Source organism: Canis lupus, chromosome 32, assembly GCF_011100685.1.
Source record: "Canis lupus familiaris isolate Mischka breed German Shepherd chromosome 32, alternate assembly UU_Cfam_GSD_1.0, whole genome shotgun sequence".
Classification (NCBI taxonomy): domain Eukaryota; kingdom Metazoa; phylum Chordata; class Mammalia; order Carnivora; family Canidae; genus Canis; species Canis lupus.
The window spans coordinates 5,391,385-5,405,885 of NC_049253.1; the positions used below are offsets into that span (position 1 = coordinate 5,391,385).

Here is a 14,501-nt window from a genome sequence, read left to right on the forward strand (position 1 = left end):
TGCAACTAAATAATTATTTGATTGATTTTCCATGTGTATCATCTATGAGCCTAAATAGAACCTAAGTTCCACAAGAATAACAAGCTTGTCCATTTTGTTTGCCAGATATTTTCCAACTCCATAATCTTTTGTAGCTTATTTAGCCTCTCTGTGCATTATCTTCCTCATTTGTAAAGTAGGGTTAATTAAGGGATCACAGGGAAATTTAAAAAGATAATTCCAGTAAAGTGCTTCTCACTGTAACTAACACATAGTAAAAGTAAAGTATTATTAGTAAATAGTAATAGTATTTACTATTTAGTATTCACTACTTTACTATTTAGTAATAGTAAAAGTAAATTATTATTAGCATTCTTTCCCATGTCCCTAGTACCTACAAGAGTTCCTGTCATATAGCAGAGTTTCAGTTAATATTGTTTCCAGTGAACGGATGAATTAATAATGGCACAAGGAAGAAGAGAATCCAGAGGGTGAGCTTCAGATCCCTGGTTTCCCAGAGATGTAGACAAGATTGAGAGATGGGAATGCAACACTTGAGTGATGTGTGGAAAGACAAGAGGGTAATTGCTCTGAACTGCCATAGAGTTTTTCTATTGAGCAAGTTGTTCTTCAAATTGAGTGTGATTTCCACAGAAGAAACCCCAAACTCTCCTCCCCAGAAAAGGCTCCCACATTTCTTCAGTATTATTCTTACAAACGTTCATTCATTCTTCTTTAGTTAACTCATCCATCCCACAATCATAGCCGAACTGTTCAGTGTAAAATCATGTGGAAGTCTTGCCATGTTCGTGTGATAAATTCCTTTCAATGTATAAATTATATCAGACAGTTTCCACCTTGAGTTGAGTGACAGTAAGAGTTTATTTTTAAGAAAGGAGGGAGAGTAGGTTTCTGAAGAAGTGGGGATTGCTTCCAAGGGGAAGGAGATGAACAAGAAGGGAGGCAGAGTCTATCAAAGGCAAATTTCAAAAGCTTCATACTTTTACCCTCAGTCAGCCCTGTTCATCTTCATTTGTGCATTGACAAATAGTCTGCACAAAAGTTCATGGAATCGTGAGTCATTTCATCCTGGGTGGCCACAAATTTACTGTAGTGGGACCTGAAGTTATTAAGGTTGGACCAAGTGTAAGGCAAGCATGATCAATTTTGGCCCTCTCCTTGTGTTGTGGGTAGGCCACTTAAACTTTTCATGAAGCAATTTTATCCATCCAGGTAATAAATATAGAAGTAACCTCTTCGGATTCCCACTGGAAATCAATGCAAGCCTTACACCAAGATCTTGTAAGATAAATAACATACCATTTTTATGAATTACTACATATATTTAAAAAAAAACTATACAAGACAGTTAAAGGAACAAAAGCTAACATCTGTATTTAATTTGTTTAGATTTGAAATTTTGAAAGCATAAGGCTATATCAATATACATAAATAGTCATGTCTTATTAACTATGTATATTTAGAGTAAGGGTTAGCCTTTTTTGTTACAAAATTTTATTTATTTATTTGAGAGAGAGAGAGGATGAGAGAGAGAGGGCATGGGCAGTGGGGAGGGGTGGAGAGAGAAAGAGAGAAGCAGACTCTGCTTACTGAGCAACAAGCCCGACATGGGGCTCAATCTAAGAACCCAGAGATCATGACCTGAGCTGAAGGCAGATGCTTAACCTACTGAGCTACCCGGGTGCCCCGCATTGGTCTTATATTAACCTAAATATCGGAGTAGATTAAGACTTATGCAAAATACTTTGAAATTAGTGTAAACAATGCACTAACAGTATTTCCCAATGTTCCTTGATGGTTATAATCTCCAATTTGAAGTTATAAGAATCATTAAAACTTCGGTTTCCTGGGTTCTATTATTTTATTCTCTAACTCAAAATTCCCAGAGCATGGGCCTGGGAAGGTTATTTTACAAGTATTCTGGTGATTCATTTGATATGGGCAACTTGGAAACAATTGCTTATGCCATTTTTAGAGCCAACTGGGGTCTATGATAAAGTACACAAGCCTGAACCCTATCACATTAAGACTAAACCAGTAACTCATAGAATTCACAATATCTACAGCTACATGCTATTTCCTAAGCCTTGCAATTTGATTTTTATCTCTAATTAAGACATATTACTTTTACTTTATAAACAAGCTTTTCTAAAGTAAATTGTGTCTTTCTTCCCTTACCAGTAAAAGACCATGGAAATTTTCTTTCCCTGAATTTTGGAAATCAAAGAACATTTTTTTACACTGAAGTAGGCAGGCTTTGAACCTTTTAGGATTTGCTTTTTTAACCATTTGTTTTGTTTTGTTTTTACTTTTTTTTTAAAGATTTTATTTATTTATTCATGAGAGACACAGAGAGAGAGAAGCGCAGAGACATAGGCAGAGGGAGAAGCAGGCTCCCTGAAGGGAGCCTGAGGTGGGACTCAATCCCAGGTCTCCAGGATCACGCCCTGGGCCAAAGGTGGCACTGAATCGCTGAGCCACCCGGGCTGCCCTGTTTTGTTTTTACTTACAGAAATTATCAATTTACTCCCACATTAATCAAAATTACATATTGGGAGAATATGACTAGACAACTCTATTTCTTTCAACAATGGAAAGGACTGTCAAATTCTTCATAGAGTTAATTAGCAGCAGAAAAAAATCTTTATGGCCTCGCTTCTGTGAGCTTGTCTTACTAGGCAATCTATAATATAAAATTATAAAATATCCATGATATAAGTCTGCTGGTGAAATGTAGTATCCTATTCATATTTTTCTGATATCATTTAATGGTTTAGTCCATGAACTGTGTTTATCATTTTATCATCAGGAATATGTTACTAATAAAAATAAATGAAATTAATTCAATTGAATGCCTTCCATATATATAAAAATATATCTAGCAATACAGAATACTTAAAAATAAGTAAGCATTGATTGACCTGAAGGCACTTATAGACTAGGAGAAGTAAGATATAAACTGATGTAGTAAAGTGGAAATCAATGCAAGTCTTCAGAAAAATAATTTGGGAACTTACTTTGGGAGAGGAGAAAAGGAAAAGCTTTGAGACATCAGGACAGGCTTCATACAAAAAGGTGGCATTCGGGCAGAGCTTTGAAGAATGGGTGGGTTTGGGGAATGGGATGGGGAGCAGCTAGAGACTAACTAGGCAAGGGGAACATAGTGAGAAAAGGCGTGGAGAAAAGTAGGTAATGGGAATAGACCCAGAAGACAAGGTGATTTGGGGGAAATAGCAATGCATGTAGCTCAATTGGAAATGAGGAGGCATCAGTAAATAATCCCTAGTTGGCTGGAAGAGAATGACATATTGAGTGCTCATTTACAGGCTTTATTGAGTTCCTACTATGTGCCATGCACTTAGCTAAGCACTTTGTATGCCTTATACAATGTAATCCTCACAATAATAGTGTGAAACAGATATTAAGCATTATTCCACTTACAGATAAAGGACAGAAGTAGAAAAGTGAAATGACGAACAAAGCTAAGCCATTAATTAAATGGCCTCCCTGACCCCAAGGATGAAGTGCATTTACTGCCTTTGGGATGTTAGCATGATTACAGAATGTAAGGCAAAGCGAAGGAAGATAAAACTGAAGGATGGGAACAGGTTAGAGACCACAGTGTTTTCAAAGCCCAAGAAAAAGACAATGTGGGTGTTCCTAAAGTGGAAGCAAGTTGATTGAGGGAAAAGCAGTTTGTTTGATGCTTATTTTATTGCCCCTAAGAAAACGTGTGGGCCCACTTTATCATAAGATAAATTAAAATTCTTTACTACATCTATCACAGAATGCTCTAGATTTCTTTTTTAGAATTTATCATGAGTTGTAATTACACATTTGTCTGACTTTCTGTTTAAAATCTCTCTCCCTTTCTAGGCACTGAGGTCCTAGGTTAAGGGACTATGCTTGTTACACCCAACACTGTATGCAATTACAATATGTATTAAGTGAATTTAAGAATGGATAGTGGAGAAATGCAGAATAATGGCTTCAAGAACTCAGAAGTAGAGAGTTGGAAGGGAGTTGGAGTGATAAGGAATACAGGGGAAGAGAGAAACTTTTTAAAAAAAAATTATTTCAAGACATGGAGGCCCAAGGATTGTGCATTGAATAAAGTGAGAAAGCCAGAAAAAGGAACTTACCAAGATAAAAAGATGCATGATGTTTTCAATTTAAGTCTGTATTCCACAGGATTTACCAATATGCTCAACTAGTTCAACAGACTTTTTGACTCCAGCCTCTTTTTAATATTTCGTTTGTTCTTTTGAAGAACTGTTAAAAATACATTTTATACAACTGAGCCAAACTAATAGGTCTATTTTTTCTTTTTTCCATTTAGTTCATAATATTTAAACAAGATTGGCCAAGATTCACTCAATGTAACTGTAACCATGGATAACCACTGATAATATAGTTACCAATCTTTTGGTTGTTTTCTTTTTTTATTTAATCAAACTAATTTGCAGGAAAGCCTTCTTAATTCCAGGGGACTAAGTAGTTGTACAGTTTTTTAAAGCAAATGCTTAGCCACTGTGACTAATGCTCAAAAGAATTGTCTATATTTCTATTTACCTTAATATATGGATAGCAATGACCAAAAATTGGTCTTATTAATACCTCTGGTTTTTTATTAAAAAAACATTTTATTTATTCATAAGAGATACACAGAGAGAGGCAGAGATGTAGGCAGAGGGAGAAGCAGGCTCCATGCAGGGAGCCTGATGTGGGACTCGATCCCAAGACCGTGGGATCACTCCCTGAGCCAAAGGCGGATGCTCACCACTGAGCCACCCAGGCGTCCCCAATACCTCTAGTTTGATATGAGTTTCTCATTTTCATCAGAACAAAGTAAGTCCCTTTTAAAAATCTGTTTAAAAACTCAAAAAGCATTCTGAATCAATAAGCAGACTAAACAGCCCTAGGATAGGAGAGTTCTGAATTATAGTGCATATGTTGGCATAGCAGTTGAAGGATTGGCAGCAAATTTACAGGTCTAAGTCTGACTCTAAGATTACTATCTGTGTGTTCTTATCCTTTCTACAAATAAGAAATTAACATAGAAAAATTCCAAATACAGAAAATAGGGACATTTTGCCACAATTGGAAAATGTTTCTTTATGGAATTGGCTATTTCCTATCTGTCCTTGCCTTGTTCATATCTCAAGATTTGCAATCAACACCCTTTAAATTATACATCTTTCTTTAGTTTGTATAGTAAAAAACCTGATCTTTAAACTCAATGATTACACCTTAAAAAACAATAGGGGAGGTAGCACAGTTAAATAAATACTAAATTGCAACTCAAACAAATGTTACCTTCCTATTTCTTACCAACAAATGCAAGACTTGTCTACATCCAACAACTCTGAAAAATATCCCCCAAGGAAAAGAAGTGTAATAATCTGAAATCAAGAAATGTCTCACATGAAAATGAAAAATGATTTCAGTGCTGTGTGGTTAGAGAATTGCCTCTCAGCAGCTTATAATGTGCTTAGGACTTAACCGCTTCATAATTTGGTGAACTTTAATAAAAATAACAAAAGCTATTATAATACCTGAAATATGAATAGCATATAACAGTACCCATCAAAAACCCCAAAAACAAGAAAGCCCATATTATTTTGTTTCACTCATGCATACACATTTGAAAAAGAGGCATCCCAAAGCTTCATATTTATTTTTCTAAAATCATGTTAATTTCTTATTTATTTCAGGCATTACTAGAGACTCAAAATTTACTGCGCACTCAGGTTGCAAATTTTACCTTCAACCTTGGATTTTCAGGGAAGTTTTACCACACAGGTAAGAAGGAGCTTTGTGTTCTCAGGCAGCTACATATAAATAGGAGAGAGGATTTTAAATGTTTCATAAGTAGGAGAAATAGAATATCCAGACTGATTATGGGAAAAACGTGGGTACATTATATAGCCAAATCCAAAATCAATGAGCTTGTTTACTTTGGCAAATACTGTTAGAATCAAGGGCAGAGGAAAAGATTGCCTTTTTCAACTCAGTAAAAGAAGCCATGATAATTATTCTGAGTGTGACTATGCATCTTGTCGCTCAGCATAGTCCAAGTAGAAAGCATAGTGATTGTGATGATGATGATGATGATGATGATGATGATGATGATGGTGGTGATGGTGGTGATGATGATGTCAATGACACTCCAATAATAATAATAGTGGGTAGTGTTTTTAAAATGTCACAGAGTCAAGGTGACAGACATTTTTTGTACATATTACTTTCCTTTGGAAAACATCTGGTGATAAGAGAGGAATTTTATAGCCTCAAAGAAAATTAATACATGGTCATATTGCTTAATTTACCTTCCTTTGCAGGATCTTTCCCTAAAAATATTACAATTTGGCCCATCATACATTAAAACAATCATAATAAGGTTTGTATTTCTTTCCATCTCAATCCAGTCACAGTTGCACTTCTGCTCAGTGTCAGCTTCTTAACAAATTCTTAAAATGTGATTAGTGTTCATGCACTACTCCATGTTCTGATATTTCTCACTTCTTTACCCATCTTCACCTTCAGAATATGACTTTTATTTTTTGAGTATCAGCATTCTAATGTCTGGTACTAGTATCGAGAAAACTATGTGCAGAGAAGTGACTTTCTTATAATAATGACAAAAATAACACAAAATGGTGTGTAAGAGCCTGTATTAAGGCAATACCTACTGTCTGCTCCTATTTCTGCATTTGTGCTATAAGCCAAATACTTTATGACTTTGCACCTGTTGTTACTTCATAGTATCTTAGTGAAAACATTTCATGGTATTCTCTATGCATGCATGCATGTTATTGACATTTAAAATATCCCGTGCAAAGGTAGTCTTTAATTATCATAAATGCAGCTCATTTACACAAGGAAGCTTTTTAATGTTTAACCAAGGAGGCTCAGCATGGTTTATTAGAATATTGAAGCAGTGACGTCTTATTGGCTTTTCTTTAATGCTTTTTCCCCTCCCGATTTAAAACATGTAAATCTGTTTAAAGTAATAGAAGGAAAATTAGTATTTAGACCATTTGATAAATGATTGCAAATGATTGCATATTTTAAAAGGACATTTTGCGGAAAGAGATTTGGGTCATCATATCTGCACAGGCAAAGCAATTCCAGCTTACAGTTTTGAAAATAGACATGGTTTTGTAAATCTTCTTCAAAAGCCCCCTCAAGAAATGAGTTCAGACCTAAGAAGCTCTGACTCTGAAGTTATAAAGCAGATAACTCTAAAGGCTGTATCTACTCATGCAGGGGAAAAATTATGGGATTATTTAGAGTTCACACACAAACAATACTATTTTGTCTTAAATAGCTATATAGTGCAAGTAAAGCCATTCTTTTGGTTGAAATATATCTGGATAACTGCCTTAGCTCTTTTATTTACTTTTCATATTCAGAACTATTAAAGCTGTCAGACATTCACAGAGTTAATGTTGATAGCAGGTTATAATACTTCTCATTTCTTCTTTACGATCCTGAACATGTACACAATACACATCCACTAGGAAATGAGCAACACACTAGTTAATATCACAGGGATAGTTGTTGGAGGAAGATATAAAAAAAAAGCATTTTAATTATGCCTCTTAAGAGAGCTTATTGACTCTTTATTGGCTCTTTATGTTGGTACTAACCTAACAAATATAATGGAAAAAGCACTCTATTCTGTTATGCTATGGTGATAGTACACTTTACAGACCAGGCAATATACATAAATTTGTAAATCCCAGAAGTTTTCTTTCCTTCATATAAAGATGAAACTTTTGTTGATTTGCTACTTTAAGTGTAGAATCATTGAAAGGCATTCATACTGTATTTCAAAGGTGCAATCATATTATATTGAGTACTTATTAATTTACTCAGAGATATGAAAGTTTCTTCTAGAGTGGAATTAATATTGGTGATGCCCACTATAGGGAGGGCACACCTCTATGTTATCTAGTCACATTCTTATATGCAGGCTCAACTATATGGAGTGAAGTTTGCAAATCAGGGAAGTGCTTTCCTTACACTTGCACTCCACTGTGATGTGTAACTATTAGAAGATGGCCTTGTCACAATGACTATCTCAGCTCTCTCCCAGGATGTTCTGATTTTCCAATGCATGAGGATGCTGATTGATGAACCTCATTGTTTTGAAGACATTTAATCACATATGCCCAGCGTAATAATGATAGATTCTTCATTTCTTAGACTGTTCCACTTATTTGTATTTCCCATGTATTCTTTCCTGTTCAGTTTCTCTGCCCTTCACATGCTAAAAGCAATCTCACCCAAAAGGACAGATCGCTAAGCTTTCTCTAGCAGCCAGTCACGCACAGGTGCCAAATTGAAAGAGGAAGGACATACTGTTGATTAAAAAGAAAAAATAAAAGTGCGGAGTTGGAAATAAAATAAAATGTTTTAGTCTGAAAATATGTAAAGCTTGATTGGAATTGCACAATGAAAACTCAGAGAATGAAGACATCATAGCATTAAGATGTCTTCTAGGGATAAAGGGCTACAAATATTTTGTGTAGGGCATAATTTCTAGTGATGAACATTGCTACTCTTTATAATTAATAATAAATCAAATAGGATTCAATCAATTACTAATGGATATTTGCAAATTGTATTATTATTGGGTTTTTTTCATGGGAATTCATTTGACAAAATATAGACCCTTTATATAAAACTATTAACTTTCAAACATGAAATTTTTAAAAATGTATTACATCCATTCACCTTTGTTTGCTTTTTGTTTTTGATTTTCTGTATAAAGTATTGGTTCAGAGCATAGAAACAGACTGCTTTCGTTCAAATCCAGGCTGACACTTACCAGGTTTGTGAACATAAACAAGTTACTTCAACTTTCTGTGCCTCAGTTTCTGCATCTCCAAATGAGAATAATATTTCTCTTATCTAGAACAACACATAGCATATTCTACGTGTTATGTGTTTATTATAATTACTTCAAAAAGTATTCTTGAGGGAACTTCAGAGGCTCAAAGTATTCTTGAGCCCCCTGGGTGGCTCAATGTTTTGAGCATCTGCCTTTGGCTGAGGTCATGATCCCAGGGTCCTGGGATTGAGTCCCGCATCAGAATCCTCACAGGGATCCTGCTTCTCCCTCTGCCTATGTCTCTGCCTCTCTCTATATCTCTCTCATGAATAAATAAAATCTTTTAAAAATTAAAAATAAAAAGCATTTTGTATAAGATCAAATTTTATTAAAAAAAGTAAACAATAATGCACATCACTCGATTTTCTAACTTTGAAATTATGGTTACATACATACATTTATTTATGTATTTATTTACTTGCCTTTAAAGAGAGTTTGCACTGCAACGTGGGGAACACAATTATCAACTGAAATAATACTGTTCTTATATACAGAAATAGCATTTTTACAAAAAGCTTTTGTGTATGTGCCTTATAAATTATTCAGTAAGACAATGCATAACAAACATGTATACAATGAAAAGATAAACTCTACTTATTTATTGATACAAGTAACATTCTTAGAAATATATTTTCTACCTGTCCCTTTGAAGGTTTTACATGCATGCAATTTCCTGAACACATTTTCTGAAGTTAATATTTTTTAAAAATTTTAATTTAAAATTTAGTTTCAGGCGTACAACATAGTGATTTCACAATCATACATGGGGTGCCTGGGTGACCCAATTGGTTAAGCAACTGACTCTTGATTTTGGCTCAGGTCATGGTCTCAGGGTTGTAAGATCAAGTCTCTCGTTTGGCTCCACACTCAGCACGGAGTCTGCTTGTTCCTCTCCCTTTGCTCCTCCCCTGCTTGTGCTCTTTCGCTCTCCCAAATAAATATATAAAATCTTAAAAAAAATTTTTAGAAGTGAAAGTCATATACATTATAATATGCTCACCATGAAAAGTGTAATTTCCATCTGTCACCAAAGTTATAATGTTATTAACTATATTTCCTCCACTATACTTTCCATCTCTATGACTTATTTATTTTATAACTGGGAGATTGTACCTCTTAATCCCCTTCACCCTGTTTCACCCATATCCCACTCCCCTCCCTTCCAGCAACCACTGGTTTGTCCTCTTTGTATATGAGTTTGTTTCTCCTTTGTGTTATTGTTGTTGATACTGTTGCTTGTTTTATTTTTAGATTTCACATATAAATGAAATCTTAGGATATTTGTATGTCTTTGACTTATTTAATTTAGCATGATACCCATCCATGTTGTGCCAAATGGTAAGATTTCATTCCTTTTTATAGCTGAGTAATATTCCATTGTGTATGTATACCACATCTTCTTTAACCATTCATCTGTGAATTTATACTTGGGTTGCTACTATATCTTGGCTCTTATAAATAATGCTGCAGTAAATATAAGTATTCATATATCCTTTCCAATTAGTGTTTTTGTTTTCCTTGAGTAAATACCCAGAAGTGGAATTATTGGATTGGATGGTAGTTCTAGTTTTAGGTTTTTGAGGAAACTTCCAACTGTTCTCTAGTGGCTGTACTAGTTTACATTCCTGCCAACAGTGCACAAGGGTTCTCTTTATTCCACATCCTTACCAACACTTCATATTTTTTATGTTCTTGATACTGGCCATTCTGACTGGTGTTAGGTGATATGTTATCATGGTTTTGATTTGCAGTTTTTCCCTGATGATTAGTGATATGAGCATCTTTTCACATGTCTGTTGGCCATCTGTATGTCTTCTTTGGGAAAATGTCTATTCAATAACTCTGCCCATTTTAAATGGATTATTTGTGGATTTATTTGGTGTTGAGTTATATGAATTCTTTATCATATGTATCCTTTGCAAATATCTTCTCCCATTCACTAGATTGCCTTTTTGTTTTGTTCTTGGTTTCCTTTGCCGTGCAAAAGCTTTTAGGCAGGATGTAATCCCATCCTGCCTAAACTCATTTTTGCTTTTGTTTTTCTTGACTAGAGAAACATATCCAGAAAATTATTGCTGAGATTGATGTCCAAGAAATTACTGCCTATGTTTTCTTTTAGGAGTTGTATTGTTTCAGGTCTTATATGGAGATCTTTAATTGTTTTGAGCTTATTTTTGTTTATGGTGTCAGAAAGTGGTCCAGTTTCATTCTTTTGCACATAGCTGTCTAATTTTTCCAAAACCATTTATTTAAGAGACTATTTTTACCCTAGTATATTCTTCCTTCCTTTGTCATAGATTAAATGATCACATAAGTATGGATTTCTGTCTGGGCTCTCTATTCTATTCTATTGATCTATGTGGCTATTTTTATGCTAGATCTATAATGTTTTGATTACTGTAGTTTTGTAGTATAGTTTGAAATCTAGGATTGTGGGATGCCTGGGTGGCTCAGTGATTGAGGATCTGCCTTTGGCTCAGGTCATGTAATTCTGGGGTCCTGGGATCAAGTCCCACGTCAGGCTCCCCACAAGGAGCCTGCTTCTCCTTCTGCCTATGTTTCTGTCTCTTTCTCTGTGTCTCCCATAAATAAATAAATAAATAAATAAATAAATAAATAAATAAGTAAATAAATAAATAATAGATAGATAGATAGATAAATAAATAAATAAATAATCTGTGATTTTGATACCCTCAGTTTTGTTCTTCTTTCTTTTTTTTTAAAGATTTTATTTATTTATTCATGATAGACACACACACACAGAGAGAGAGAGAGAGGCAGAGACACAGGCAGAGGGAGAAGCAGGCTCCATGCAGGGAACCTGACATGGGACTCGATCCCGTGTCTCCAGGATCAGGCCCTGGACTGAAGGCAGCGCTAAACTGCTGAGCCTCCAGGGCTGCCCTTGTTCTTCTTTCCTAAGATTCCTTTGGCTATTTGTGATCTTTTGTGATTTCATACAAATTTTAGGTTTTATTAATTCTTGTTCTGTGAAAAATACATTTGATATTTTGATAAAATATCACTGAATCTTTAGATAGCTTTGAATAGTTTGGATATTTTAACACTAGTTTTCTAACGCATCAGCATGGTATATCTTTCCATTTGTTTGAAATTTCTTCATCTTCTATTTCTTTCATCAGTGCCTTATAGTCTTTAGCATACTGGTGTCACACTTCCATGGTTAGGTTTATTCCTAGGTATTTTATTATTTTTGGTGCAGTAGTAAATGGGATTGTTTTCTTAATTTCTCTTTCTGCTCTTTTGTTATTAGTGCATAGAAATAGATCAGATTCCTATATATTGATTTTAAATTCTGCAGCTTTGATTTTATTAGTTCTAGAACTAATAGGTAACTATAGGTAACGTTTAATTAATTTTGATCACCACACAGTTCTTTTTAATTATCGTAATATTTAAAATTAGTTTAGTGCATACCAACCTTTATGGAAGCATGCCAGAGTCAATATGCAAAAAAAAATACAAACATCTTTTTACCATTTAGGAATTACAATATTTCATACATAATGAGCAAATATAAAGCAGACATTTGTACAAAAGCAATAACGCAGACACTGGAATTTTATAAATTACATTTTAATGTTGCCTTATGCAAATTAACCTATAGCCCAGATCTTGCTAAATTATTCTTATATTGGCAGACTTAAAGAACTTACAGAAATATGCTATATCTCATAACAAGATCCTCCACAAGTGATGACAAAAAGTGAATACTTTGATATTTTACTTCTGAATTTAAAAACTTCCTATTTGTTGAGAATTTAGAGAGGTAAAAGGGAATAACTGTTAAGTGAGAACAAAAAAATACTATATTTTTAATTAATAATGATGTAGATTTGAATCTAGATCAAATTGGAAATATAAGGTTAAATATGAACAGAAATTCTATTTATTTATTTATACATTCATTCATTTAAACACAAATTCTTTAATGGATTGTAATATGTGTTAAATATGTTGATGTGTGAACTACAAATTATATCCTCACATATAATTTAGGCAAAAATTAGGTATAGAGAAATATGTGTCAATAGCATAGAAAAATATGCGTTTACAGGGATTCAAAATTTTAATATTTTCATTTAGTTGGACTTTAAAACATTTGAAATTCTGCTTTGGTCCCTCAACATGACTTGATATCATATTTTTCATTAAGTTATTTCTAGTGTCACAAGCTTGCCTCACATGGCTTTGAATTATAAGACCTATTATATAAAATAAGAGAAAGGCTGATGGGAAATTAATCTATGAAGTGAAAAAGAAAGGTTTTTAAATATCTTATTTTAAATATCTTATATACTCCCAACCTTGTGATGAGTGTTTATAAATTAAGACAATCTCTAGTATAAAAATCACTAACATTTTATGATCAGTCATGCATCTGTTTATGTCAATAGTTTGCAAATTTCCTTTAAATTGAGTAATTGATGTCCTTCCTGGTCAAGTGTACATTTTGTGCTTCCTGCTACTTTCAATAACAATCAGTGAAGTTTAAAGTGAATAGAAGCATTTCTCAAACATTCTGTATTCAAAGCACAACAGAAGGATAGGAGAACTATCAATTCATTCATTGCATGTGACATAAAGTAATTCCTTCTAATCTGCACCTCAGTGGGCTACATTATGGCCATAAGAGAGAAACACTTGGTTTAAACATTTCATGCTTAAAATCTATCTGAGGAAATGATAAACTTCTCTTCATTTGGATTTCAGTGTTTGATGTTCTCTATATTAACAAAAGTCAATGAATTGCATGTCTACCGTACTAATAATTTTAGCTAAAGTTAACAAAAATTAAGGATCCTGTCTGCTCAACTGATTCATAAGATTTTATCACATTCAAAACTTCTATTTCTTTGCCCTTTGTCGAGTAGCAATTGTTACAAGTAGTACGGTGCCAAAACTCTGATTAGCCTGATGGTCCTTTACCTTTTAAGAACTATGGATTATGAACAGCATCCCAGAAATAATGCATATACATAAATCATGCAAAAGTTGGCATGCACCTCAGCAGACATATGAAAGCTCTGAAGTTCAATGACATTATATAAATATGAACTGAATTAAATTATTCACCTATTCACTGCTTTGGGGAAGTGGCACAATATAGTGTAAGTTAAAGGAATCCAATCTCTGACCTTAAGAAATTAATAATCTAGGCAAACAATGTTTTCAAGAATTTGTAAAAATATGTAAATTTAGAACACTAAGGATAAACCTGTAGATATTATTTTTAAGAAGAGATCTTGATATTTATGAAGTGCTTACTACCTGCAAGTCAAGATATTAAGTACTTTAATAAATCAATCTCAGCAGTTTAGCGCTGCCTTCAGCCCAGGGTGTGATCCTGATGTGGGATCGAGTCTCACATCGGGCTCCCTGCATGAAGCCTGCTTCTCCCTCTGCCTGTCTCTCTCTCTCTCTCTCTCTCTCTGTGTGTGTGTGTGTGTCTCATGAATAAATAAATAAAATCTTTTTTAAAAGATAAATAAATATATCTTTTCACAAAGACCCAGTGAGATAGATATTTGTATCCCCATTTTAAACCAGGAAACCAAGATTTAAAGAAGTTGACTTGTCC

At 34.1% G+C, this 14,501-nt stretch overlaps 1 protein-coding gene across 1 annotated transcript in view; it reads left to right on the forward strand.

Annotated features, from left to right (window-relative positions):
• The window catches only part of NDST4 (N-deacetylase and N-sulfotransferase 4), a 252,753-nt gene that overhangs the window by 103,308 nt on the left and 134,944 nt on the right, over window positions 1–14,501 (forward strand). Inside the window, exon 2 of the mRNA XM_038581779.1 lies at window positions 5,715–5,802. Within this exon, the coding sequence (XP_038437707.1) occupies window positions 5,715–5,802 (88 nt within the window). The remainder of the gene's footprint in view (window positions 1–5,714; window positions 5,803–14,501) is intronic.